Here is a 24,470-nt window from a genome sequence, read left to right as displayed (position 1 = left end):
AGAGAAAATGGGCCGTTTTAAAGATGGCGGACTGTTTTCTTTTTTGGAGCAAAGGATTGTAACATGCCAGTTGTATGTTGTAATATTTTTTACATACTAAGGAGTATGGTTGCTAAATTAATTTAATTGTTTTTAATAAGTATTTAACTTTATAATTGGCCTCTACATTTTCTTGTACTTAGCTAGATTATAGTTACGTATTAGATTCCAAATCCAGAAGTTTAATGTTTCGTCGTCACTAACTTTTAGAGTTATATTTATTGCTTTTTATAATCATTTGAAATGTCAGAATGTCTTGGAAAGAAGTTTTGTTTCGAAATTAGAATCGAATTTTGACATTATTTATTCAAAAATAATTTAATAAATGACTATCACAACACCGTCAGCAAATCTGACCATCACTAACTTTTTTAGGTTTTATGGTTCTTTTCAGTAATTTTCAAAATCGAGCATTTCCAGCCAGCATGCTTCAAAATAAGTTAACTACTAACCTATTTGTTTTCATATTTTGTAAAGAATTTGGGTATTCGAAGTTCGAAAAACGATCTGTATAATGTTGAATCCCAAAAATCCCGCTCAAATGTGACTCTGGCAGTGGATTTGGGCGCACATTCCGTCGACAGTCGCTCGCAGTTATATTATGTCCGTGATTTATAGCATCGAATTCTCTTCGGTAATTAGTGCGTGCCTTCCCCGCGCAGCCCGCATCGGGTCGGTTACACCAACTCGTGATAGGCTCGGTTGATCTGTTGCTAAACCAGCGTTAAGGATTTAAACTGCACTATTTGGATTTTGATGTTTTACAGTTGGCACTATTTAGGAGGCTTTTCATTTTTCTTGCAAATTAAGAAATAACAACTGCACTGTCGTCGTCCGTACTGACATATAACCACGACACGATACATATTTTTAATTAATTTAACAGTTTGTGATTATGTGTAGGATATCATAATTCGCAAATTAATTCTAAAATACAAGAAATATAAAAATTCATACATACAATTAAAGAAACTTTTTACTTTTAAGTTTATGTGCATAATTATGATACGATGAATATGCTAGATATTAACTCATAGTTTTAATTTATTGTTTAAGAACTAACCTCATCCTATCCTACCTTTACATTATGGAATCAGTCCTGTTCAAAGTATCTTATAGTGACTAATTTGTTGTTAGGTATTTTATGTAGCTATAACAACCTGTTAAATTCAGAATTCTGACGTACATAATTTTAACCATTGATTAAAATTCATGCTTTTAACCGTCATCAGTGCAACCGGCCCTCGCGCCGCGGATTACCGGAGATTGAGTTTAATCGGACGCCCGGGAGCGTCCCATTAATAACGGACTCCGTTAATTGAACGCTAGTGCCGCCGGACATATTTCAAATATAGAACGACGCTCGGTTTGGAGTCGATTTATCGTTCGTTAATGACAGTTGTCAATCTTAACCGATAAGTAGGTTGGAATCGGTAGAGCCGGCTCTATGTCATTTAAGTATGCTAAGTAACAATTAAAGTTTTTTTTTATAATAAGTTACAAAAAAATCTACTGATCGAATGACTGCTTTTAAAAATAGTCCAGCAAACATTTTGATCAACACTTTCGAAATAAAAAAAAGCCTTTTAGGCACCAATCCCGACGGCGGCGCTGGTTAAGTAGTTTAATAACTTTATAAGTAAATATTCTACAATTAAAAACCTACAATTTTTTCAAGAATATTAGTAATTTGTTATTGCGCAAATTACTATTACTCCCGTTAGCCCCTCTAATTTTTTTTCCAATAATGGAATAAAAAGGCCTAATTTTAAATCAATATGGCAAGTAGGTATATCTTCAATATACAATTTTCCCAGTAACATATAAATCACGTAAAAACGCTGTATAATTAGCTGTAAGTGCTAAAGCAGCGACCTGCGCAGCGCGAGGCTAATGTGATTGCGCGCAGGTGCGCTGTCTGAGTATATTGCCGGGTATGGGGCCGGTAAGGTGCTGCTTCGGTTAAAATTACATACAAACAACATTGTATGTTGAATATTATGTATGTGAATTGTACGAGGAAATCCGTAAACGAACTAAAGTCGCTGGCATAGCCCGACGGATTAGCAAACTGAAGTGGCAATGGGCAGGGCACATAGTACGCAGAACTGACGGCCGATAGGGCAGCAAGGTTCTGGAATGGAGGCCGCGTACCGGAAGGCGCAGCGTGGGACGTCCACCTACAAGGTGGACCGACGACATCGTAAAAGTAGCAGGGAAGCGCTGGACCCAGGCCGCTACCAATCGATCAAAGTGGAAAGCATTAGGGAAGGCCTATGTTCAGCAGTGGACGTCCTATGGCTGACATGATGATGATGATGATTTTATGTTGTTAAGTCTAACTGCAAACACAGACAAATAATAATATTATATATAAAGAAAACGTTCCAATTAAAAAGTAGTGATTCTGATTGATTTGTAGCCAGAAAGTAATGTTTATAAAAATTCAAGTGTTTCAAAAACACTAGGTGTCATTCGCATTACCCAGGGCCCAGGCGTAGGTCTATGAAACGCATTTTTAAATTGACCCCATCAAAAATTAACATTCTACTTAGGTACCTTACATGCCAATAATTCAATAGACCTAGTAATAATAAAGGGGTAACGGGATCCACGCTTACGAAGTCGCGGGCGGCTGCTAGTAGTTCATAAAGAGTGCAGCAACAATTACAATGAATTGGATACATGGGAACTCATAACAAAAATTTGTGGTCCTCCGAGCCGGATACGTAAGCGGCATTTTAGCGGTTCTGATCAGGAGCCCGGCGCCGTATAAATCATTCGCTGTCGTGGCGTATTGGATTAAGATTTCCTCGATGTATTGGATGGAGTCTGCGGAGTGATGCGAGGTATTGACGCGAATTTCCCTGGAGTGGATAACGAGTATCTTATGTACAGCATGTTAGGGTATACACTGTGTCTTATGCAGTTGAAATAAGTGTTACTTTGCAATGAAAATGTGAAGGATGTGCCGACTGTTTCACTTTAGACGGCTGGGAAGAATGATAGACAATGTTGAAATCGAAGTTATTGTGGCTCTTGTTGCTAGAAGAAAACAGTAATTTGTACTTTAAAAAGTATGGAATTTTTTGTAACCACAACGATAAGCATGTTGTGAGAAAGATAAGGCTTTAATTTTAATTTTTTTGTAGATCTTTGACTTTAATTATTTAATATGGACTAATGTCCATAATTTCGCGAACCACGCGGCAGATTTGCTCCTTTCCCTCGCTCGTATTCGACTAAATGAGTATAAAAAGTGTCTCAAATTTAGTAATCAATATCACAGGTCAACCCAGTCTGTTTTGTAGTTACTTGATTTCACAGAAGTCTTTCATTTAACACCTGCACAAAGCCCCGGCGTCGCGCCACTCTACAATGCCCTGAAAAATAGGTTCCACCTGTACAAGTAAACAATTCGATTAATAATATTATTTTACCACTTTTGTTACGTTTCAAAATTAATTAATAGAATAATAAGAAATTGGCAATTCGAGAAGCCACGCATTACTTTGTCATGGTTGGCCTTTGTTACAAACATCTGTGTAAAGTCACGTCAGAATTGTTCAAACATGGTTTTCTTTTCATGAAATTAACTGGTTTTAGACTACGGTTTAACTCGAATGGAATACAAAATACTGATATTTAAGTATCCGTCAGAATATTAATCCATATCGCCATATGTTAAGAGTGCAAAATCCTCCATGCCTCTGGTCAAAAAAATCTAATAAAGTGTAGAAAGAAAGACGCCTATGCAGGCCGCTAGCGCTACCAAACGTCTAGTCTGGAAATCATTGGGAGAGGTTGTTCGTGTTCAGCAGTAGACGTTCTGTAGCTGAAATGACAATGATGATGGTGAAATTCCAAAAAAGTTTCTAGATATTCATAAGAGTTCCATTAGTTACCTAGTAGACATTTTTGAAAAAAATATGACTGCGAAGTTTTTTTCAATAATATTACAGGCAAAGAAATAAATGATGTACTGCATACTCTGGTTTAAGATAAATCACCTTCACGCCTTGACACCAACAAAAATACCTTTTAGAAACCCCCTACATTCCAAGGACGATCCACACGGGGCGATTTGTCGCGCGTCGGCGATATTGCGCGCGAGAGCAATGGTCGCGCACACCCTTTAATAAAATATTTACGCGCTAAAGGGGTCTACTTTTAAAGACAAAAATGAACTTAGAAATCGGTAGACCATATCGTTATCGTTCAATGTAAAAGACAAGGAAAGAAGTTCGTGAAATTAGTGTTTGCGAGTGATAGAATAGGACAGGAAAATGGGAAAGTAGAGTTTATCTTCTGAAAGGCGAAGACAATATAGGTAGCAAATAGGTAGTTGGTACTACCTAGGTGTATTCAAACTAGTATCTTGTCTCAAAGATATAAAAAGATTGAATTGCCCGCTAAGGCCTATCGTGAATACCTTACTTGATCAAACTCTACCTCCGTTCCATGAATTTTTTTTTAAATATTGGCAATTATCTGACATTTTAAAAGCAAATTTTATTATTATGTTAGGTTATCCAATTAACTGCAATGACTGGCATCTTATTAACGAATAACCTTATAAACTTAATTTAAATCTATTATTGACGAAGCATGTGCTAACGTTAATAAATGCCTTAAGTAATTCCTCTTTCCCAAATATTACGCTATGTAACGAACTATTTCTTCTAATACATTTGTATTAAAGAAAGTAATCAAATGAAATTTATAAAATGTGTGAGAGAAACAGATAGAGTCGAACAAATCGAAATGATTTTTCAGGGTAGAGCCTCAGATTCGCGCGACAATAGTTTCACTTTGCAACAACTTTGTTCAATTGCACTCTCAATATTGTATGCGGCTGAGGTGGAGTTTTGATAGTTTCGCAGCGATCTTTCAGGCAGAGATTAATTTGTTGAATACCGTCATCATTTTTAACCGACTCCAAAATAGGAGGATTCTCGATTCGGTTGGTATGTTTTTTTTATCATCATTGCTGAACATGAGATGTCCATTGCTGAACGTAGGCTTCCCTCAATGATACATCCAGATTGGTCAATTAGTAGCGTATGATAATATGATCTGATCAGTACGTAAGTCAAAGTCAAAGTCAAAATTTCTTTATTTGTTTAGACTAATAAATAGTTCTTACAAATCGGCATCTTAAGGAGCCTCTACATGTCTCAATCTTTTTACCCTACCAGCGCTTCGAGACCAACATTTGGCAAGTGCTGAGAAGAAGCGCCGCAACAAACTCAGTCACCACTGTCTGCCGGTTAATATAAATATTATGTACCTATACGTACGTAACGTATGTCCCGCGTTTACTCAATATGGCCTTGCTTAAAGTTAACTAATCTTACTTTTAATGAAGTTGAAATGCTATATGGATATTAATACCCGTTGCTACGAGCATATCAACTGCGACAAAAAATTATTACTACACACGCTATAGAAACACGTGCAGTTACATCACATGGTTAAATTAAATACTTACGTGAGGGCGAAAGCTAGTGAAAACATAAAAACAAAAACAAAAGTTTATTTCCTCTAACTTTCCCAATGTACCCGCACCTTAAACAACCCTGAAAACGAGAAAATTGATGGGCGAAAAGCAGAAAAAAGCGCTCACCGACGCGGCATGTCCACAGTCTATTTGTCGCCCGCGTAGATTACATTCAAAATGAAAAGTGGGTAGTTGAGAAGTTTTTCCATCCTACCCGCAGTAAATACTTGTCGGGGACGACAACCCTTGACTGATTCGCTTTTCAGGACGGTTGTTTATCGTCATTATTAAATTTATGTTAATGTTAGCAACCCAAGACTGAAAGAGAAAAGTGTGAACTGATACTTCTTTTGTTTCTTTTAAAAATAAACGGCTTTCGTTTGTTTCGTTTTTGTAAAAGTACTGTACTAACGCCCGTATTCACAAACATTACTATGAGGTCTCACAGTGCGCGTGGACGCACATGGTGACACACGAACCAATCACAGAGCTCTATTCAACGCTTTGCTTTGATTCGCTGCTTTACTTAAGCATGCATTATTTATGAAACGAGCGTAAGTAGGTAGTTAAATTAATAAATAATACGAAGATAATAAGATGCTGAAGAAAAGAAAATCTATTTAAAAAGGTCAGGTTCCACCGAGACTTGAACTCGGATCGCTAGATTCAGAGTCCAGAGTGATAACCATTACACCATGGAACCGCTTGTAAGAATTTTCGTGAAATCGATCACTTACTATTTAATTAGCTGGTTACGTACTACTTATTTGTTGATTGGAACGTAATAACTGGCACACTTGTTTAAATTATTAACTGAAATAGCTAATTAAACAATACTCTCCGAGCCAATGAGGATATCGGCCAGCGGTTCCATGGTGTAATGGTTAGCACTCTGGACTCTGAATCCAGCAATCCGAGTTCAAATCTCGGTGGAACCTGAACTTTTGACAATTTTATAGTCGATTTTGTGGCTTTCAACCTACTACTGGACAAATTAGACTTTTTTTAGGCAAGAAAAGGCAGGTATTTGAACGCAAACGCAATCGCACCTAATACGTTAAGTGAGATGCAGTCTAGGATGGTACATAATTATCTGCCCTGTAAGTGCCTATTCACTCTCGCCTTGACTTTCACTATACCCTGGCATCATAACGTATCATCAAAATACTATAAAACCATTTAAATTTTATTACAGATCAATCAAGAATACTGTGAATTCGTCAATTCTTTTTCAAAAACTTTCCAGAGGTATTATCTCAAATTCTTGTCCCACATAATTTCAAAAGTTTCTATAGAGGCTGGCAGAGGTCCGTCCAAAGAGTTAAAATGAAATATTCAAGGCATCAATCAATATGTGACTGGTAACCGGGCACGATACGCTTTCATATTTCATATTGCCACCTAACTCTACTGATATTAGGCCAAGGGACAGTCACCCTGCTACTATCTCGTTTAAACTTCGTATACTCAGAATATTTGAATTAGTAATTGTGTTTTTTATAGTAGTAATAATTTTCATGGAATTTGAAAAAAAAATACACTAGGTAACTGCAACACAGTAAAATAAACAGTGACTTTTGTCAGACACTGAAAGAGGCGATGATTTTAGAAAAACGATAAATAAAATTAGAAAATAATAAAATCAGGATGAGATGATATTTTGCCACTTTCTGAATTTACTTATGTAATTTTTTTTATCTTCGGCACTTTTGTCTTTTCGTGTTTGGTAGCAGACTGTATCCATTAGCAGACTGCAACGAAACGCCCTTTGAGCTCTGAACTTTCGAATTTCAATAAAAACTGTGAGCACATTATTAGGTAGGTACTTTACTTATGTATTTTAAAATCACACTGTCCATAATAAAACTTTAAAAAGATCAGGTTCCACCGAGACTTGAACTCGGATTGCTGGATTCAGTATGTCCTCATTGGCTCGGAGAGTATTGTTTAATTAGCTATTTCAGTTAATGTTTAAACAAGTGTGCACGCTATTACGTTCCAATCAACAAATAAGTAGTACGAAACCAGCTAATTAAATAGTAAGTGCTCGATTTCACGAAAATCGTCACCAGCGGTTCCATGGTGTAATGGTTATCACTCTGGACTCTGAATCCAGCGATCCGAGTTCAAATCTCGGTGGAACCTGATCTTTTTGGAACTACATTTTTCTTGTTAGCTGGTTTTTTCTTAATTTGTGCTCGGTTACAGCGTATCTTTATTTTTTGCAGTCAGTCAGTAACAGCTGGCCGATGTCCTCATTGGCTACGAGAATATTGTATTAATTAGCTATTTAAAGTAAGTAGAGCTTTGTTTAATCAAGTGTAACTATTTTTCCTAATTTCCAATTATCAAATGATTCGTAATCAGCTAATTAAATAGTGTGTTTGATTTAACGAGACAAACAACAAGCGATTTAATTGATATTTTAATAAATAGCCTTGTTACTAATACTCGTATTACTTCACTTACTAATCTCCTGGGATTATTTTTATAGGGCATTTACGTTTGCCCAAAAATAATATTTGAAATGGAAAAACTATACCAAACGCGAAAAGTACTGAAACATAAAAGAGAAGATTTAATATGATCATCGGACTCACCTTTTAATGTATTCTGTAGCTAAACGTTTTCGTGTGGGCGTGTGTTTATTAGAACCTTGTCCCCTGGGCTAGTTCGCTGGTACACGTTCGGATATTGGCAAAAAACAATATTTTATGGCGGCCGCTAAGCGCCGTCGCGAATGTATGCTCGCGGTCGAGATCGGTCCTTCTTCGCACATGAGATTACACAGGTGATATCCTAAGATGAATTCGTGGATTTCTTTTCCAATTAATCGTTATTATGATAAATCATGATGACAGAATGGAAATAAGCGTTAGTTATACAACAGAATAAGTAAGTTATACCAAAGAAACAGCATTTATTGAATAGACTGCATCGATGTATGACCAGTAGGCCTAAGATGCGCGGCGCGATAAGCGGTTATCACGCCATTTTATCGATTTTGCCCATACATTTTGACGTCGATAAAAGTTATCACGGCGCGCATCTTAGACCTACAGACAAGGTTATAAGAGTGACAAATGTCATTCCAGTTGAGTCTGCAGTCTGCACCTTTATTTGTCACCTGTCATCCGCTTTGCAACGAAAGGAAGTCGAACCTTAATTTCGAACTCCTCCTATGTTCTTCTGAATAATTTCTTTGTTTAGTTTTACTTTCCCCCGGGACAAACTTGACCTTCACTGGTTGGGTTTTTATTGGCGGTCAAGCTGTAGATCCTGGCTGCACAGGAGTTGCAGCGGTGGGGACGAGAGGGAATAGTCCCGTCCTGCAGACTCACTCATCACACACAAAGTATTTACATTACACATCCTTCCATGCTCTCTCGGCCCTACTCGTAATACACTTTTATCTTGCACAGTTATCATTATTCCACCTAAGTTATTTATCTTCAAAGTAACCTGTTTAATTACGTTCTCTTTAAATCCTCCTTTTACAAGTAAAAAGTATTACCTATCACCTTTATCTCACCGTTTATCCTCGGACGCGTCTCCGTGTCCCAACCGTATGTGTTACAACCCATCTTTCTGGGCATCGCATTAAATATTGACAAAATAAAAATGTAGAATGCCAGGAGACGTGCGCCCGTTATGGCGACGTCGGTTAGCCTCCGGGAGCGATTCCATTTTCAAATGTTTCCCGCCAATAAATATCTTATCGAGTTACAATGAGCAAGACGGGCCGCTTTGGGACTATTCGACACATTCCGCCTATTTACGTCACTCTAGCATATCTGTTTTCGAATTATGAATGGCCAGTGTTGGAATATTATTTTTTTAGGGCGAAGGAATCAACTGCTGAAAACGATATTTGCAGAGAGGTAGGTATCTAGGTACGTGACTTTTTAAACGCCCGCCAATGCTCTACAAATATATTTTTGTAACTGTGAAACTATTGTGACACACTTTCTCAAGAATAAGGCATAAATTTTTCTGAGTACTTACCTACTAGTAAAGTTTCGTTTTTGGCCACGTGAAATCTAAAAAGGTTTGATCGAATGTAATTTATTATAAAAACTTAACTAGGTTGTTAATGTTAATTTTTCTTTATTTGAAAAGAATGTCCCCGAACTGTTGCTTTGCTAGAACGACTAACGGTAACGTAACAGAATATCTTAAAAGCTTTGGGAACTTAATTAACCTTTCTCCTACACTTGAAAAATATTCAAACAAATAATTAATTTCATTTTCCTATACACACATTATGTAGAAGACAAAAATAAATAACTAGGTATTTCAAGGCCAAATAGTTTCAAAGCACGCCACACGTGTGCATAAAATTAGCACATAGTGAAAGTATCTTCACGAGCAAACAGCCCGGTATTTTTGGCACGTGTCTCAGCCGGTTCCATGGTGTAATGGTTAGCACTCTGGACTCTGAATCCAGCGATCCGAGTTCAAATCTCGGTGGAACCTGATCTTTTGCTATGAAAATTATGATTTGACAACTGATAAGAGACGATTATTATGGGTGATTTTGCTGTTTGTCGCATTGGATAAATAATAAATACTTATTATTATGCGTTGTATAAGGTGAGTAAGATAGCAGACTGTTTTTAATAGTTTTAAATTACTCAGCTAATTTTATTGATTAGTATCTAGTTAGGTGCGTTAGGTTTATTTACTACGATATTTATTAATTTTGAAAATATAACCAATAAATTGCTTAGATAAGAAGTCCCTAACCTATTCTGACAAAGAAACTAGTGAGTTCTCAACTAACCGAATTGACTGTCTAAAAATTAAGGTCTTGTTTTAATCATCACCATCATCATCATTATCATCATTTCAGCCATAGGACGTCCACTGCTAAACAAGGCCTCCCCAAATGCTTTCCATGCTGATCGATTGGTAGCGGCCTGCGTCCAGCGCTTCCCTGTTCCTTGTTTTAATGCTGTCTATAAATTACATTAATTAACATCCCACTAAAATGCCTTCATGTAAAATGTTGCCAAGACATCGCGTCGGTTGGTTCACCGCACAGTGAAAAACTTGTGACATCTCATAAAATGTTACTTACGTAGGTAGGTACTCATGTAGAGCCAAGCTTCTATGTCTTGTCGCCCTAACTTCACAAACTACACCTTAGTCAAAATGTGGCATGGCCGTAAAAATAATGCATTTGCATGTCGCTTGGTTTGTCTTGGCGGGACCACTACCGTGCCTCCAGATAAAAATCTCAAAGTCGATCGATTGTTGAAGTTCATGTAAGCGGAACTAAAAGCATACTAAAGTACTTAATAATAAGTCGTATTTCATGTTTCTTGTTACATTGAATGCTACACTTGATTAAATAAAGCGTAGCTAATTTATCAGGTAGAGTTTGGCTTAATAAGAAAATTGACCATCGGTTCCATGGTGTAATGGTTAGCACTCTGGACTTTGAATCCAGCGATCCGAGTTCAAATCTCGGTGGAACCTTTATTTTTTGGCGTTAATTTGTATAATTAAATGTTTTGAAAGTAGAAATTGGCTTGAAAAGAAATTCATGCCTTATCATTATCATCATCGTCATCAAAGTTATCTGGCAACCTTATGAGTAGACGTCCCATGCTACGCTTGTCGGTACGTGTGGCCTCCATTCCAGAAGCTTGCTGCCCAAATGCTCAAGCCGTCAGTTCTGCGTGCTGTATGCCCTTTGCCCTTTGCCACTTCAGCTTACTAGCCTGTCGGGCTATCAACAAATTAGGCATTGAAAATTGCCCTTTCTGTGGCATAAACTAATTTGTATTACAATTTTATTTCTTAGTGTATGACAAATTGGTAATATTCAAAATCATCACATCATCATCATTTCAGCCATAGGACGTCCACTGCTGAACGTCTCCCCCAATGATTTCCATGTTGATCGATTGGTAGCAGCCTGCATCCTGCGCCTTCCTGCTACCTTTATGATGTCGTCGGTTCACCTTGTGGGAATCAATCTTCAAAATACACATCGGAAATTGTCCTATCAACATCAACTGACCTAGAGTTAACCCTTAGCCCGCTATCCATCAATCAGGCCTCAAACGGCATATAAGGGAGAGTCCACTAATTTGGACCAGTTTTTTTCAATCCCATTTTACACATAGTTTTCTTTTGTTTTTGCTAATGTCCATGGTATATAATAAAATATACATTATTCAACTTACTATTTCATAAGTATTAATTAACATGATTGTTGTATATTTAGCACAAATCAACAAAGTACGAGTTCAGAGCTTCGGTCCAATTTAGCCAACCGGTTCGATAATTTGTACCACAGGGTTACTAAATTGGATTTCAATAAATTTCAAGCCTATAAAAAAACTGTGGCAAAATATTATACGATACATTCTTAACAAATTAGGAAACGAAAAGGAACAGTAGTTAATAACATAGACAATCGATATTGTTTTACACGTTATCACGATTTTGAGTACAAGTTTTGTAATTCCAATTATCGTAACGCACACTTGTACCTAATCTACTTTGCCAGTCTTTTGCTTTCATTTATTGTTAGTCAAACATAACTACGCTATTATAACTTCAAAATATGATTTACTAAAAAAAAATTCAAAATCCTTTGGTAAAAGTTCCATACAACTTGATGTGGTACTATTTAGCCGACTAGGTGATAGTGCTTTTAAAAAATCGGTAAAAAATATAGCTTATAAATACCGAAAAATGTTTCAAATAATTGTAATCCACACTAATTTACGCTTCTAAATAATATATTAGAAACACCCTGTGATTAAATTTAACAAAATTACAAACTAAACATGTATTGTCAAAAGTTACTTGAAAACAATGAAAAAATACTTTTCAAAATAAAACACAAGTGTTTGTTGTCACGGCAAAAACCACATGGCCGATATTAATTGATTTTAGTTGTTTATCGCTGAGTGTTGCAATTACAGACATTCAATAAATACTTTACGAAATATGAGGGTGGTACAATTTACCCGGCGGTACAATATACCGAACTCTCCCCTATTAAGCTACACCGAACCAGGGCCGCTCCTAACGAATTAACTGATTAGGTTATATTTATTAGATTTAGGAAATACCCTTACTCTTTAACCTGTATTTTCTTACTGTTAGCTTTAGATTACTAATTGTTTAGATTTTTATTGTATTTTGATTCTTTATAGTGGGGATTCTTGGATGACTCAAACGCTTGCTCCTCAGTCGACGCAAAGCTTGTTCCTCAGTCGACGAAGCACATGATGTCGTGCCCAGCGTGCCCTAACAACTGCACGCAGTAAGATTTAATGAAGGCTACTGACAACGCCACGCTTGTGGCGGAGTTTTGGGCTGACACTGTGTAGGTTTGTTGTCGACAAGACAAGAAGAAGATTGTTTCTTAATAATGAAATCTCTTATATCCTGATATTAAAGGTATTTAATGTGTGTGATCAGTACTAGACTAGTGTGATTCAATGGGAATTTTATTCCCAACGAGTAACAGTGTTCGATGGGAATATATTTAAAAAAAAAGTCCTATGGCAAATTGGTAATCTTCAAAGTACACATCGAAAATTGTCCTTTCAATACCAACTGACCTACAGTTAACCCTTAGCCCGCTATCCATCAATCAGGCCTCAAACGGCATATATTAAGCTACACCGAACCAGGGCCGCTCCTAACGAATTAACTGATTAGGTTAATTAAAAGCTAACTCTTTGCCGTCGCTTTGGGATTTGTGGGCGGGGCGCGGGCGCGTTAAAATCTATGGCGGGCCGGTTGCACTGTGCGGTTATGTTAGGGTTAATCGACGGTTAAGGAAAGCTGGTGAAAGAAGAACGGTCATCTGTGACCCAGGCCCGACAGAAACGAGACATTCCTCAGTTTTTTTGTCATGTCTTAATTAGTTAAATTATATATGTTTTATATTCGAAATCTATGTACACCAAAACCTGTATCTCCAGGTCATCTAGAATACATTCCATAGCAGCTGTAATAGACATTTAGGTACATACATTTACCAATTTTGGTGATAAATAGGCATATTGTATTAGTTTTTGTATAACGCCTGAACAAAAACAAAGGGTAATATTTTGGTGTTATACATCGTTCGTTTCAGCCAAATGACGTCCACTGCTGGACAAAGGCCTCCCCCAAGGTTTTCCACAATGAACGGTCCTGCGCTGCCCGCATCCAGGCTCTTCCCGCGACCCTTACCAGATCGTCGGTCCACCTAGTAGGAGGCCTGCCCACGCTACGTTTTCCAGCCCGTGGTCGCCACTCGAGAACTTTCCTGCCCCAACGGCCATCGTCTCTACGAGCTATGTGCCCCGCCGGTGTTATACATAGATTTCGAATATAAAAAATATATAATTTAACTAATTAAGACATGACAAAAAAACTGAGGTATGTCTCGTTTCTGTCGGGTCTGGGTTTTTTTTGTATGGGGCGTGACCGTTCTTCTTTATAATAATAAGAGGACCATACTTATAGTTATAACGTCCACTGGTAAACATAGGCCTCTCCCAATGATTTCCACATCGCCCGGTTGGTAGCGGACGGCATCCAGCGCCTTGCTGCTACATATACAGGGTGGAAACGATAAGTGATCTCACTCGATTATTTCTAAACTATACAAGATATCGAAAAACTGGTTACTGATCCTGAAAGTGCTTCACGAGCTCTTTCAAACGGTACCAACAACAGGTTACAGAATAATCGGGATCTATCCGAAAATTCAATGTTTCCAGCTTCCATACTAAATGTATGCCAACCACTCAATATTAGAAGTGTAATTTTTTAAAAACTTTAAATAAACTCGCAAATTGCATTCTTATTTAAAACTAGCGGCCGCCCGCGACTTCGTGCGCGTGGATGTCGTTTAACCCCCCCTTCATCTATCTTACGCGGTTCAGATTTTTTCATACAAATGTTTTTTCCCGCTAACTCCCGTTCCCGTGAGAATTTTGCAATATCCTGTTGTAACTAAGCTTTAAGTTTACTAAGGTACCTGCATGCCAAATTTCAAGAGTCTATCTTACGCGGTTTAGATTTTTTCATATAAATGTTTTTTCCCGCTAACTCCCGTTCCCGTAGGAATTTTGCAATATTCTGTTGCAAGTAAGCTTTAAGTTTATTAAGGTACCTGCATGCCAAATTTCAAGAGTCTATCTTACGCGGTTTAGATTTTTTCATACAAATGTTTTTTCCCAATAACTCCCGTTCCCATGGGAATTTTGCAATATCCTGTTGTAAATAAGCTTTAAGTTTACTAAGGTACCTGCATGCCAAATTTCAAGCGTCTAACTTAAGCGGTTTAGATTTTTCGTACAAAAGGATTTTCCCGCTAATTCCCGTTCCCGTGGGAATTCCTAAGTATCCTATAACCTGCCCAGGAGTATGAAGAATAATTGTACCAAGTTTCGTTAAAATCCGTCAAGTGGTTTTTGTTTCTATAAGGAACATACAGACAGACAGACAGACAGACAGACAGACAGACAGACAGACAAAAATTTTACTGATTGCATTTTTGGCATCAGTATCGATCACTAATCACCCCCTGATAGTTATTTTGAAAATATATTTCATGTACAGAATTGACCTCTCTACAGATTTATTATAAGTATAGATTATTTATGGAAAACATTAGTTTTAGGCTTTACTTGCTATAAAATTTGCTGTAATATTATCAAGAGATGAGTACCATTATCTGTGATAGTACTAAATGTATGAAAGATGGAAACATTGAATTTTTAGGTAGATCCAGTTTATTCTGTAACTTAATATTGATACCATGGATAGAGCTCGTGAAGCACTTTTAGGATCAGTAACCAGTTTTACGATATCTTTCGTAGTTTTTAATATTATGAGGCTGTACCAAATGTATGGAAGCCGGAAACATTGAATTTTCGGATAGATCCAGTTTATTCTTTAACCTATTATTGGTATAGTTTGATAGAGCTCATAAAGCACTTTCAGGATCAGTAACTAGTTTTTTGATATCTTGTATACTTTAGAAATAATCCAGTGAGATCACTTATCGTTTCCACCCTGTATAACCTACATGCTTGCTTTAAATAAAAGACATTTATTTTCAGACAATATGGTCAATAGTTTAGTAAGTAACAAATTGACCTTAGATATAAAATAATCATGTTTGCAGGAATTAGTAATAAAAACGTACCTAAAACTGGTTAGGTCATAAAATAATACTAACCATTGACGATTAACTGAACTGACTGTTATTACCAAAAAGTTCAAACAAATAAATTATTTAGTGTTATAGGTCACCTGATAAAGTTGCGAGAACAATCCTTACTCAATTCACTTGATAGTAAAGAGAATCTTTTTAAATATTGAAAACGAAGATCACGCCAACACGTAACTGAATAATTATAAAATTATCATATTTGTTTTAATGACCTTACGATAACTTTAAAAGATAACGATTTCAATAATAAACAAAAATACCGATCAAAAAGCTACCCATAGAGTTTTTAGTAGTCACTACGCCATATTTTTATTACAAGTAAACCAAATGTTTGTTAAGTAACGGAACAGTAAAACGGAGACATGTGTGAACCGGCCGTTACGTGCATTAAAACTAGACTATTGTGTAACCCACCTTTAACCCTTCCCTGATACGTATCACCGACGGACATTACCTGTGAATTATTATTTCTGATTAGTGAATTGTGCGTCCCACAGGAGTCGAAGGTGAGACCGCGCACGCTCACGTCAATTATGGAATTTGATGGGTTTTCGTTAGCACACCATGGGGGCGGCCAGCCCTTGCATGGTTATGGGAGTGTTTTTATAGGTGACACTTGATTATTAATTTTGGAATTTTCTAGTGTTTACCAACATGATTAGTGGAAAAATTAATAAACACAGCCAATTTAGGTTACTTTGTTTCAGCAGTACACGTTTACAAGGTATGCGACATGTAAAATTATGTTTGTTAATAATCGAATACAAATGTGTAGTTACTAACATAATATTATGATGAATCATGAGCGGTATAACCAGTGACGAGAGTGTAAGCTAAATCCTCCATATGGCACTAAGTGACCTTTTTGACAACTTTATCGTTTCGTTTTTTTTAAATTGAGTAGGTATGACGTGTCTGTCTTTCGTTCCCAAATCCAATTATTTTCGTTCTTACTTTCTCCATTTGACTGGTAAATTAGACAGGATGCACCTGCAGTGGAGACTAAGAGTAGGCGCACACTGTTGATTTTTAGTTGGCCGATAGTTGTGCCCGATTTTAATTTGTATGAAGAATCGGCCAAATCGAATCGGCGTAGTGTGCGCACTCCCATACATGCCCATACTGATCAACTGCCCGACTAAACTATCGGCCGACGAATAATCAACGGTGTGCGCCTACTCTAAATGACCTGGCCTGATGATGATAATGACAACCTTGACTGCTCACATCATTTGCTATCTTCTGATAGCTTTTTGGCAGCACTGCCTTAAAATAGCAAGGCTTAACTCATCAAAAAACCACAAGAAACATATCTCAAAACTTAGCTCATCTTACACTCATTCAAATAAAAATTCTTTATAGAAATTACTTCAAAAAACAAAAACACAGGTTCCACCGAGATTTGAACTCGGATCGCTGGATTCAAAGTCCAGAGTGCTAACCATTACACCATGGAACCGCGAAAGATGGATGACCTAGCTGCGAATATTACAACCGTTTTAATCAGAAGAATTTAAATAAAAATAAAAGGTAAATCACCTTATCGCTAAAGAATCAGTCACGATAATTTATTAATGTGTTTGTAAAGTTATTTTTGTTGCAAAGTAGAACCTATGACAACTGTATTAAGATTCACGGTTAGCACTATTAATGCCGTCTTCAGCCGATGCCAATCTAATCACTAATAGGATCCGGTAATTATGTAAATCTATTAAATATTATAATAAGTTATACAAACAAACAAACGATAACTAATAACCAAAGATAAATTGGGAAAAAATGGTTTTCCATACAAAGTAAACCTAACATAGACTAAACTATTGAAGTTCTATTTAAGTTTGTAAGGGTGGATTCGACCAAACAAGATTAAATATTAATCTCAGAATAAATCGTAAATTTTGACATATTTCCCATACTGAAACTGTCAAATTCAATGTGACAGTTATACCAGGAGTTATTCTCGGATAAAAGTTAGGTCGAATCGGGGCTAAGTGCGTATTCATCATCATTATCATTTCAGTCATAGGACGTCCACTGCTAAACATAGGCCTCCCCCAATGATTTCCATAGTGACCGGTTGATGACCTGCATCTAGCGCCTTTATGAAGTCGTCGGTCCACCTTATAGGTGGACGTCCATCGCTGTAAATGACATTACTTATGTATTACTAGCTTTCCGCCTGCGGCTTGGCCCGCGTGGAATTTTGTCTGTCACAGAAAAACTCTATCGCGCGCGTCCCTGTTTCAAAAACCGGGATAAAAACTATCCTATGTCCTTTCCCTGGACTCAAACTATCTCTATGCCAAATTTTATCAAAATCGGTTCAGTGGTTTAGGCGTGAAAGCGTGACAGACCGACAGACAGACCGTCCAGACAGACAGAGTTACTTTCGCATTTATAATATTAAGTAGTATAGATAGTATAGATAGATGATAGCCATTATAGTGACGTAATAATAAAGTATCAATGGATCTGGGAGACGATACGGATACTGATAAATACATAGTATAATTAACATTTGATTAAATATTGATTATCATCGACTCGTAAAAGGATCACGATCGCGTGATTGATGTCACACATGTGACACAAAAATTAAAACAAAATTAACACTGTTTTTTATTGAACTAGAAACACATACTTATAAATAAAAGAATTCTTACCCCAATTATTAGTACAGTCAACAGCACATAGCTTATTTCTTAACAGTCAATCTTAGGTTACAGTTAAATTCATGTGAAAAAACTAATAGAGTTTGTCTTGAAGTTGTTATTGGTGTTACAGCAAAATATTGCAGCTCTATCTGCTTCTTTCACTCCTAAAGTCGTCCCCGATTGAGTAAAAGAGACGAAGAAAGCCGAAGGAACACGAGGTCATCAGTCTATTCATACGAATCGTACGTAACATACTTTTTTTAGATCATTTACTTTCACATTTCGTTGAGACGACTATAATATAATACTAGCGCAGCCGGTTCCATGGTGTAATGGTTACCACTCTGGACTCTGAATCCAGCGATCCGAGTTCAAATCTCGGTGGAACCTGTCTTTTTGGAACGTATTTTCATGAAAACGTTCAAATATTTTACATTATCATTATTTCTTACTAATATTATGCTAGTATGAGGATGCATTGGTGTTTGCTACTCTTTCATGCAAAACTGCTGGACGAATTTTAATGATTGTTGTTTATACATCGGAATAACATGAGCTATAATTTATTTAACGATTTAGGACTTAGGACATTTCACGCGGGCGAAGGCGCAAGCAAAAGCTAGTTTGGAAATAAAAGGATTGACAAAAGTTATTTTATAGGGATACCTTAATTTTAAAATGCAGCGGGTATGTTTCCATTAAGCGTATTAAAGTAAAATAAAGTATTTTTTTGTATTTGCCGACTTATCAAACAATTCTTTACTAAGCTTTTTAGAACTTATCATTTAATCCTTTTTAGGCAGGCCTTGACAAACGGATCTTAGTTAATGAATCATACTTAGGACATAATCATGCGCAACTGTGGTAGATCGAGGTGTTATACCTAGGTCCGTGTCGAAAAACCCAGCTTCTCCCAACAGCACATCAACCTTCCACAAAATTTGGCTGAGTTGCACCACCTAACTTTGACCGTAACTGTAACCATAAACGGTGTTTTTGTATGGAGTTTGTTAAAGTTAAAGTAACATGGTGCAATCCAGCCTTAATGTCTTGAATGATTTTGGACGATAGAGATAAATTGGAAATCCATTATTTGTGTGCTGTGGCCTTTTTGAGGTGTGTGTAAAATGCTATTTTTGTGAATTTGGCATTCAAATGCAAAATTAGTTTTATTATATTCATAATATTTTTACCTAATAACACAAGGAAAGAAGTATGTATATTAATGGAGTCCCCTCTATTGGACTACTTTTGTAGCAATAGTTACACAAAACGTTGGTACTTTGCTAATTTTAAGGTTAAACTAAAGTAAACCTATTAAACTCCATAAAGTTAACAAGTTAGTATGTTAGACTGATAAAGATTTTTCATATTCCAAATGGAGTAGTTAACCAAATTGTTTCATTGGTCATAGTTGCTCTTGAATGTAAAGTCACGAGCAAAAGAGTTAGAAGTAGAAGATTGTTTGGATTTCTTCTGACTTCTGCTTATTATTTGCGTTTACTGTGTTCTACTCTACATTATTTAATTATTTACCGTACATTAGGAGACTAACATATTTTATTGATGATTATCACGAGTAAAGATTTTAGAAACATTATTTATGTTACAATAAGTGTTGGAATGGAATCAATTTTACAAATCATACAAAGTCTAAAATTATGATTTATTTAATAATGACAAAAATTAAAATAAGATAAGTTCTGACACAAAAATAAATTAAGGTAATTTTGAAACTAAATGGAATGGAATATTTTATGATAATTTTATGTATTTTTAATATTTACGATAACATTTTTGACCTTTTGTCGCCAACAGTACAATCGGTTCGACCCATGGCCAATTTAATGGATGGTTAGTGTGACATCAAATACAGGGTCTGCGTGTGCCTGCTTTGATGCCCATTTACCTAATAACCGCCTACAAGTGCTGTAGGGTGACCATAAAAATTTGGGGTTTGATGGGTTAGGTAAAAACTTTTCTATTAATCACCAAAAACGTGTAATTTTTTTTTACTCATAAAGTAGAAGCTCTTGGCTTGCATCTGCCCTGATAGAAAATGATGATCAGGCCATAAACTACACCTGGAGTCCTGAAAAGATTAATTTATAATCTGTGTTCGTCAAATTGAGGAAAAAATGTTTTACCACAGAATACAAAAAAATAGATTTTACAAAGAAAAATAATAGTGATAAAATACCTACTTATACTAACATTTTTTCTAAACTAATAGGAAAAATGTCTAAAATGTTCCTATCATTTGGCTCTGATATCATTTATTATACCTATAATATTTATTTTGTACGAAAGCACATCAAACTATTCAAATTCAAATTCTTTATTGCTCCAATTGCTCTATACACTATTGTTGCAAATTAGCACTTATTCCAACTAGTTAAGTCAGCAGTTAGCTTATTTACTGATGAAATTTGTATTTCATTGTTGCTGTTTCATTGTTGAAACAGCGTATTTTGGTTCCGAGAATACCATTCATTCAAACTCTTATCTTATCACTATTAATCTTATCTTTTATTGCCGAATTAACCGTACACTGACATTATCTTATTTCTATGAAAACACTGAAATTTTACAAGATTTGCCTAAATTACGTAAGTGGAATTTTGAGTCACTCGCCAAACATCCTTATTTGTAGATACTAGCTTTTGCCCACAACTTTATCTATAGAGTTTGATAAAAAGCAGCTGAAATAATGTTTACGTTATTCGTTCCATCGCTCTTTCACTAGAATCGTTGGCACACTTTTCAAATAAATTAATCCGAAAAACACTTACAAGAAATTGTAAACATTTCCTCCAATTTTCCCACGAAACGCTTCGTCGGAGCTAATGACATGACATAGCGATAAAATTCAGTTACGAGGTTTTACCAAAATAGCCGCGGGAAAACGAGGAAAATGTGAATGCTCTCGTAGAATTAAAAGTTGATTAAAACTATTATAATAATTATAGTCCGGTCAAAATATATCTACATTCTATAGCCAATTCATCCCTTGGAGCTAAGTTTAGAAGAGTTAGTAATTGTGGTCAAATTAAAATATAAAAAAGTACCGAAAAATTCAATCTAAAAAAATCGCAACAATTTTTATTTTTCACTTTTCCAAAAATAGTGTTTTGGAAATATAAAACATACAAAACGTAGAGCGTACTATTGACTTTAAAAAATATCTTAATTTATTTGCCTACAAATCATTTTTTCGGAGAAATCACTAAAAAAGAAAAGTTTGTAAGTATCAAGTCACATCCATACTAAAGACGTTACCTATGACAAACTGCATACCTTTTGTATCAATACAAAGGGCGTCTTGACGTATAATACTTATCGTCTGGAATTTCGCTTGAGTAATACTTATAATCATAACTGAATAATACTCAGAAACAGTGTAACGAATCGAATCGATGTTGTCATGTTTAGTCACTCGTGCGACTATTTTCATCGTGAAAAAGTCCACGAAACTTCGTGTATGATGTTGTTTGGTTCCGATTAATGTCGCTTATCTTTGGAAACTGGAAGCCAACCAACATGTTTATTCCTGGCATTATTTCAAATATGGTGTAATGGATATTTTGTGGAACTTTATGTAGTAAGAGAAGAAATAGATAGTTCGATGTACTCCGATAACTAGTTGCCATAGTATTTTGTTCTGCATAAAAAACTTTGTAGAAGCGGTCATAATTTGCAATTTTTTAAGTCAAGTCTTAATGCCTGCAATTACATCATGTCCTTCATAGGTAAATGAGTTAATGGGAATTGACTCTACTTGGGACAAACATCCCACAGCGATTGAATCAAAGGGATATCATTAAAGTCAAAAATATTACCTATATTGTAAGAAACCCAAAACTGTCCCATATAGAAAGTCTTGGTCACCCAACACACGGCTAAAACTGAACAGTAATTACAGCAAATGTGTTAACTAGCCGGGACAAACTGCCGACAGTCACGGAATATCTTAATCCCGGTAAATGCACGAGTCCCGGTTGTCCCGGCCTTCAGCTCGATTGACCAGAGATTATGAGAGTGGATTGCCCTATAGAGGGCATTAGAACATAGGTACTGGAGGGACCACTTATGGGTTGTAAAGTCATTTTTGTAATTGCGGGTAGATAAACAATCTAGTCAGATTACATCTCGTTGATAAGGCCGTTTGCACACTGCGACTTTTGCAATGGTGTAGCGATTCTGTAATTTTAACTTCTTGTGTTTGTAGGTTTCTGAAGTAACTATGTCTTCTGATGATAGTATGATAGAACCTATCTTTTTCTGTTTTAACTGGCAGATAAAATCCAATGGCATTAAGTTCGCCTTATGTACCAGTTTCTGGCATTAAAGAATAAGACATTTAAGGTAATTAAGAAACTGGCAAACTCAACAACAACAATCTTGGTTGAAGATTAAGGTTCTATACTTATTTATTTTAAAGAACTCCTCTTCAGTATGTAGCTCTTCATTATATTACTTAATTAAAATTATTATTACCAATCCAACTTCTACCTAATGAATTGGTAGACAACTGAAGTCAAATCTTTGTAAATCAAAACAAAACTTTGGGTTAAGACGGAAATAAAGACATAAAATTCAATCCAAATTCATTTATTGCATTTCACTGGTTCAATTCAATGGATAAATAGTTTACTCAAATAACTGATAATGTTACATTTGATAGAAATCTTTAAACACTCAAAAATATACAAATTACTACTCTATTTCATTTACATAAGATACAAAACAGTTTGACGAGTTTTTGCCGACTCTACAATAACGTGTTCATTGACCGCTACGTCATCACGACGGGGAATAACTCGCGTAACGGATACATTGATTTAGCTAGCAGATAAAATAACATCATTGCTATCACAAGCATCATTTTTATCACAAGCTTCTTATCACTGGCTTCCAAGATTCCCCAGCGGTATCACTTAGTTCATCAGTCCATCGCTGAAAGCGACTTTTCAAGATTATTCACAACACAAATACAAGTACACTTCAGCGCATGACGAATGTGAAGAGGGACTCGATGACGTCATCCAAGTTCTTGCTGAAAGGGGACAACTGAGCCTCGTAGGATGGAACTCCCTTCCTCTTCCCTGCGACGGTTAAATGGTTCGTAGGGCCGACTAACTGGACTCTGTCCCCGTCCCATCGGTTGACAATCGTGACGATTCCGTTGCCTCCAACCAGCTGAATAGTTCCATAATTGTCACGGACTTCAACGGAGCAGTCGTTGCCGATGACCTCGATCTCCCCATGGTTGCACGACACCCTCACGATGCAGTTATTCCCGACCACTTTCAGAAGAGAGCCGTTGGTCTCCATCGTGACTTTCTTCTTGTTTCCAACTACTGAGTAGACCTTCATTTTGGGATTTGGATCTTCTTTGTTTTTAATATTCAAATTTGGAATGTTTTCCGAGCACCTGTCAATTACAGAGTGTTCTTTTTAATTTAAATATTCAAATTCGGAACGATTTGAATTTGGAACGTTGTAAGCACCTATCAGTTGCGGAGCAAAAGTTAGAATGTCAAAACGGCTCGCGCGGGCGGTTTTATATCTGTGGACTGGCGCGTACGCAAGAGGGCCGAGAGGCAAGCGGGCGGCGGAGGGAGTTCCCTCATGGTGCGTCACTCATTGATCGAACGAGATGCTTAGACGGCCGTTACGAACTCTATAGTTATTCCCCTCGTGTACAGGTACAAAAGTTTTTTGGGTTTCACTTAAAACTGGTTTTGTAGCCGATTTGTTTTGATGTGGGTTGGTCTATGATTCTCAAGGAGGTATTTAGAGAACTTGTAGTTAGTAGAGTTGTTATCGTAATATGGAAGTGTGATATTTGTTTACAAGGAAATGTAGGTTGTTCATTCGCGGCCAAGGTTAGTGACTCCGTGTTCTTATTTAATAACAACATCTGTGAGCTTCTTAAACGTTGTTTTCATTGTAAAGACAATCATAACTGATAATAATTGTGGTAATCATGTTGAAACAATTGAAAGGAAATAAAGTTTGTTAAATTGTTTAGGATATATTTCTTTTCTGTCCTGTTACCAGCCCACATATTTGTCCT

The 24,470-nt window shown here is 36.4% G+C and overlaps 1 protein-coding gene and 7 non-coding genes across 8 annotated transcripts; 5 read left to right on the top strand and 3 right to left on the bottom strand.

The window, feature by feature from the left end:
- Positions 1-6,170: 6,170 nt before the first annotated feature.
- On the bottom strand, positions 6,171-6,242 carry Trnaq-cug (transfer RNA glutamine (anticodon CUG)). Its single transcript has one exon. It is a non-coding gene; the product is annotated as a tRNA-Gln (tRNA).
- A 163-nt stretch (positions 6,243-6,405) lies between these two features.
- On the top strand, positions 6,406-6,477 carry Trnaq-cug (transfer RNA glutamine (anticodon CUG)). The gene has a single exon. It is a non-coding gene; the product is annotated as a tRNA-Gln (tRNA).
- Positions 6,478-7,612: 1,135 nt separating this feature from the next.
- Trnaq-cug (transfer RNA glutamine (anticodon CUG)) lies at positions 7,613-7,684 on the top strand. Its single transcript has one exon. It is a non-coding gene; the product is annotated as a tRNA-Gln (tRNA).
- A 2,259-nt stretch (positions 7,685-9,943) lies between these two features.
- Trnaq-cug (transfer RNA glutamine (anticodon CUG)) lies at positions 9,944-10,015 on the top strand. Its single transcript has one exon. It is a non-coding gene; the product is annotated as a tRNA-Gln (tRNA).
- Positions 10,016-10,948: 933 nt separating this feature from the next.
- Positions 10,949-11,020, top strand: Trnaq-uug (transfer RNA glutamine (anticodon UUG)). Its single transcript has one exon. It is a non-coding gene; the product is annotated as a tRNA-Gln (tRNA).
- A 6,104-nt stretch (positions 11,021-17,124) lies between these two features.
- Positions 17,125-17,196, bottom strand: Trnaq-uug (transfer RNA glutamine (anticodon UUG)). The gene has a single exon. It is a non-coding gene; the product is annotated as a tRNA-Gln (tRNA).
- Positions 17,197-18,709: 1,513 nt separating this feature from the next.
- Positions 18,710-18,781, top strand: Trnaq-cug (transfer RNA glutamine (anticodon CUG)). The gene has a single exon. It is a non-coding gene; the product is annotated as a tRNA-Gln (tRNA).
- Positions 18,782-22,986: 4,205 nt separating this feature from the next.
- LOC135088366 (uncharacterized) lies at positions 22,987-23,934 on the bottom strand. Its single transcript, XM_063983215.1, has one exon. It carries the CDS (start codon positions 23,765-23,767, stop codon positions 23,396-23,398), a length of 372 nt encoding a protein of 123 aa, XP_063839285.1. The 5' UTR covers positions 23,768-23,934; the 3' UTR covers positions 22,987-23,395.
- Positions 23,935-24,470: the final 536 nt, after the last annotated feature.

This window comes from Ostrinia nubilalis, chromosome 3, assembly GCF_963855985.1.
Source record: "Ostrinia nubilalis chromosome 3, ilOstNubi1.1, whole genome shotgun sequence".
In the NCBI taxonomy this organism is placed as follows: Eukaryota; Metazoa; Arthropoda; class Insecta; order Lepidoptera; family Crambidae; genus Ostrinia; species Ostrinia nubilalis.
The sequence above is the reverse complement of the archived record's forward strand: the minus strand, read 5'-3'. Positions and strand labels throughout refer to the sequence as shown.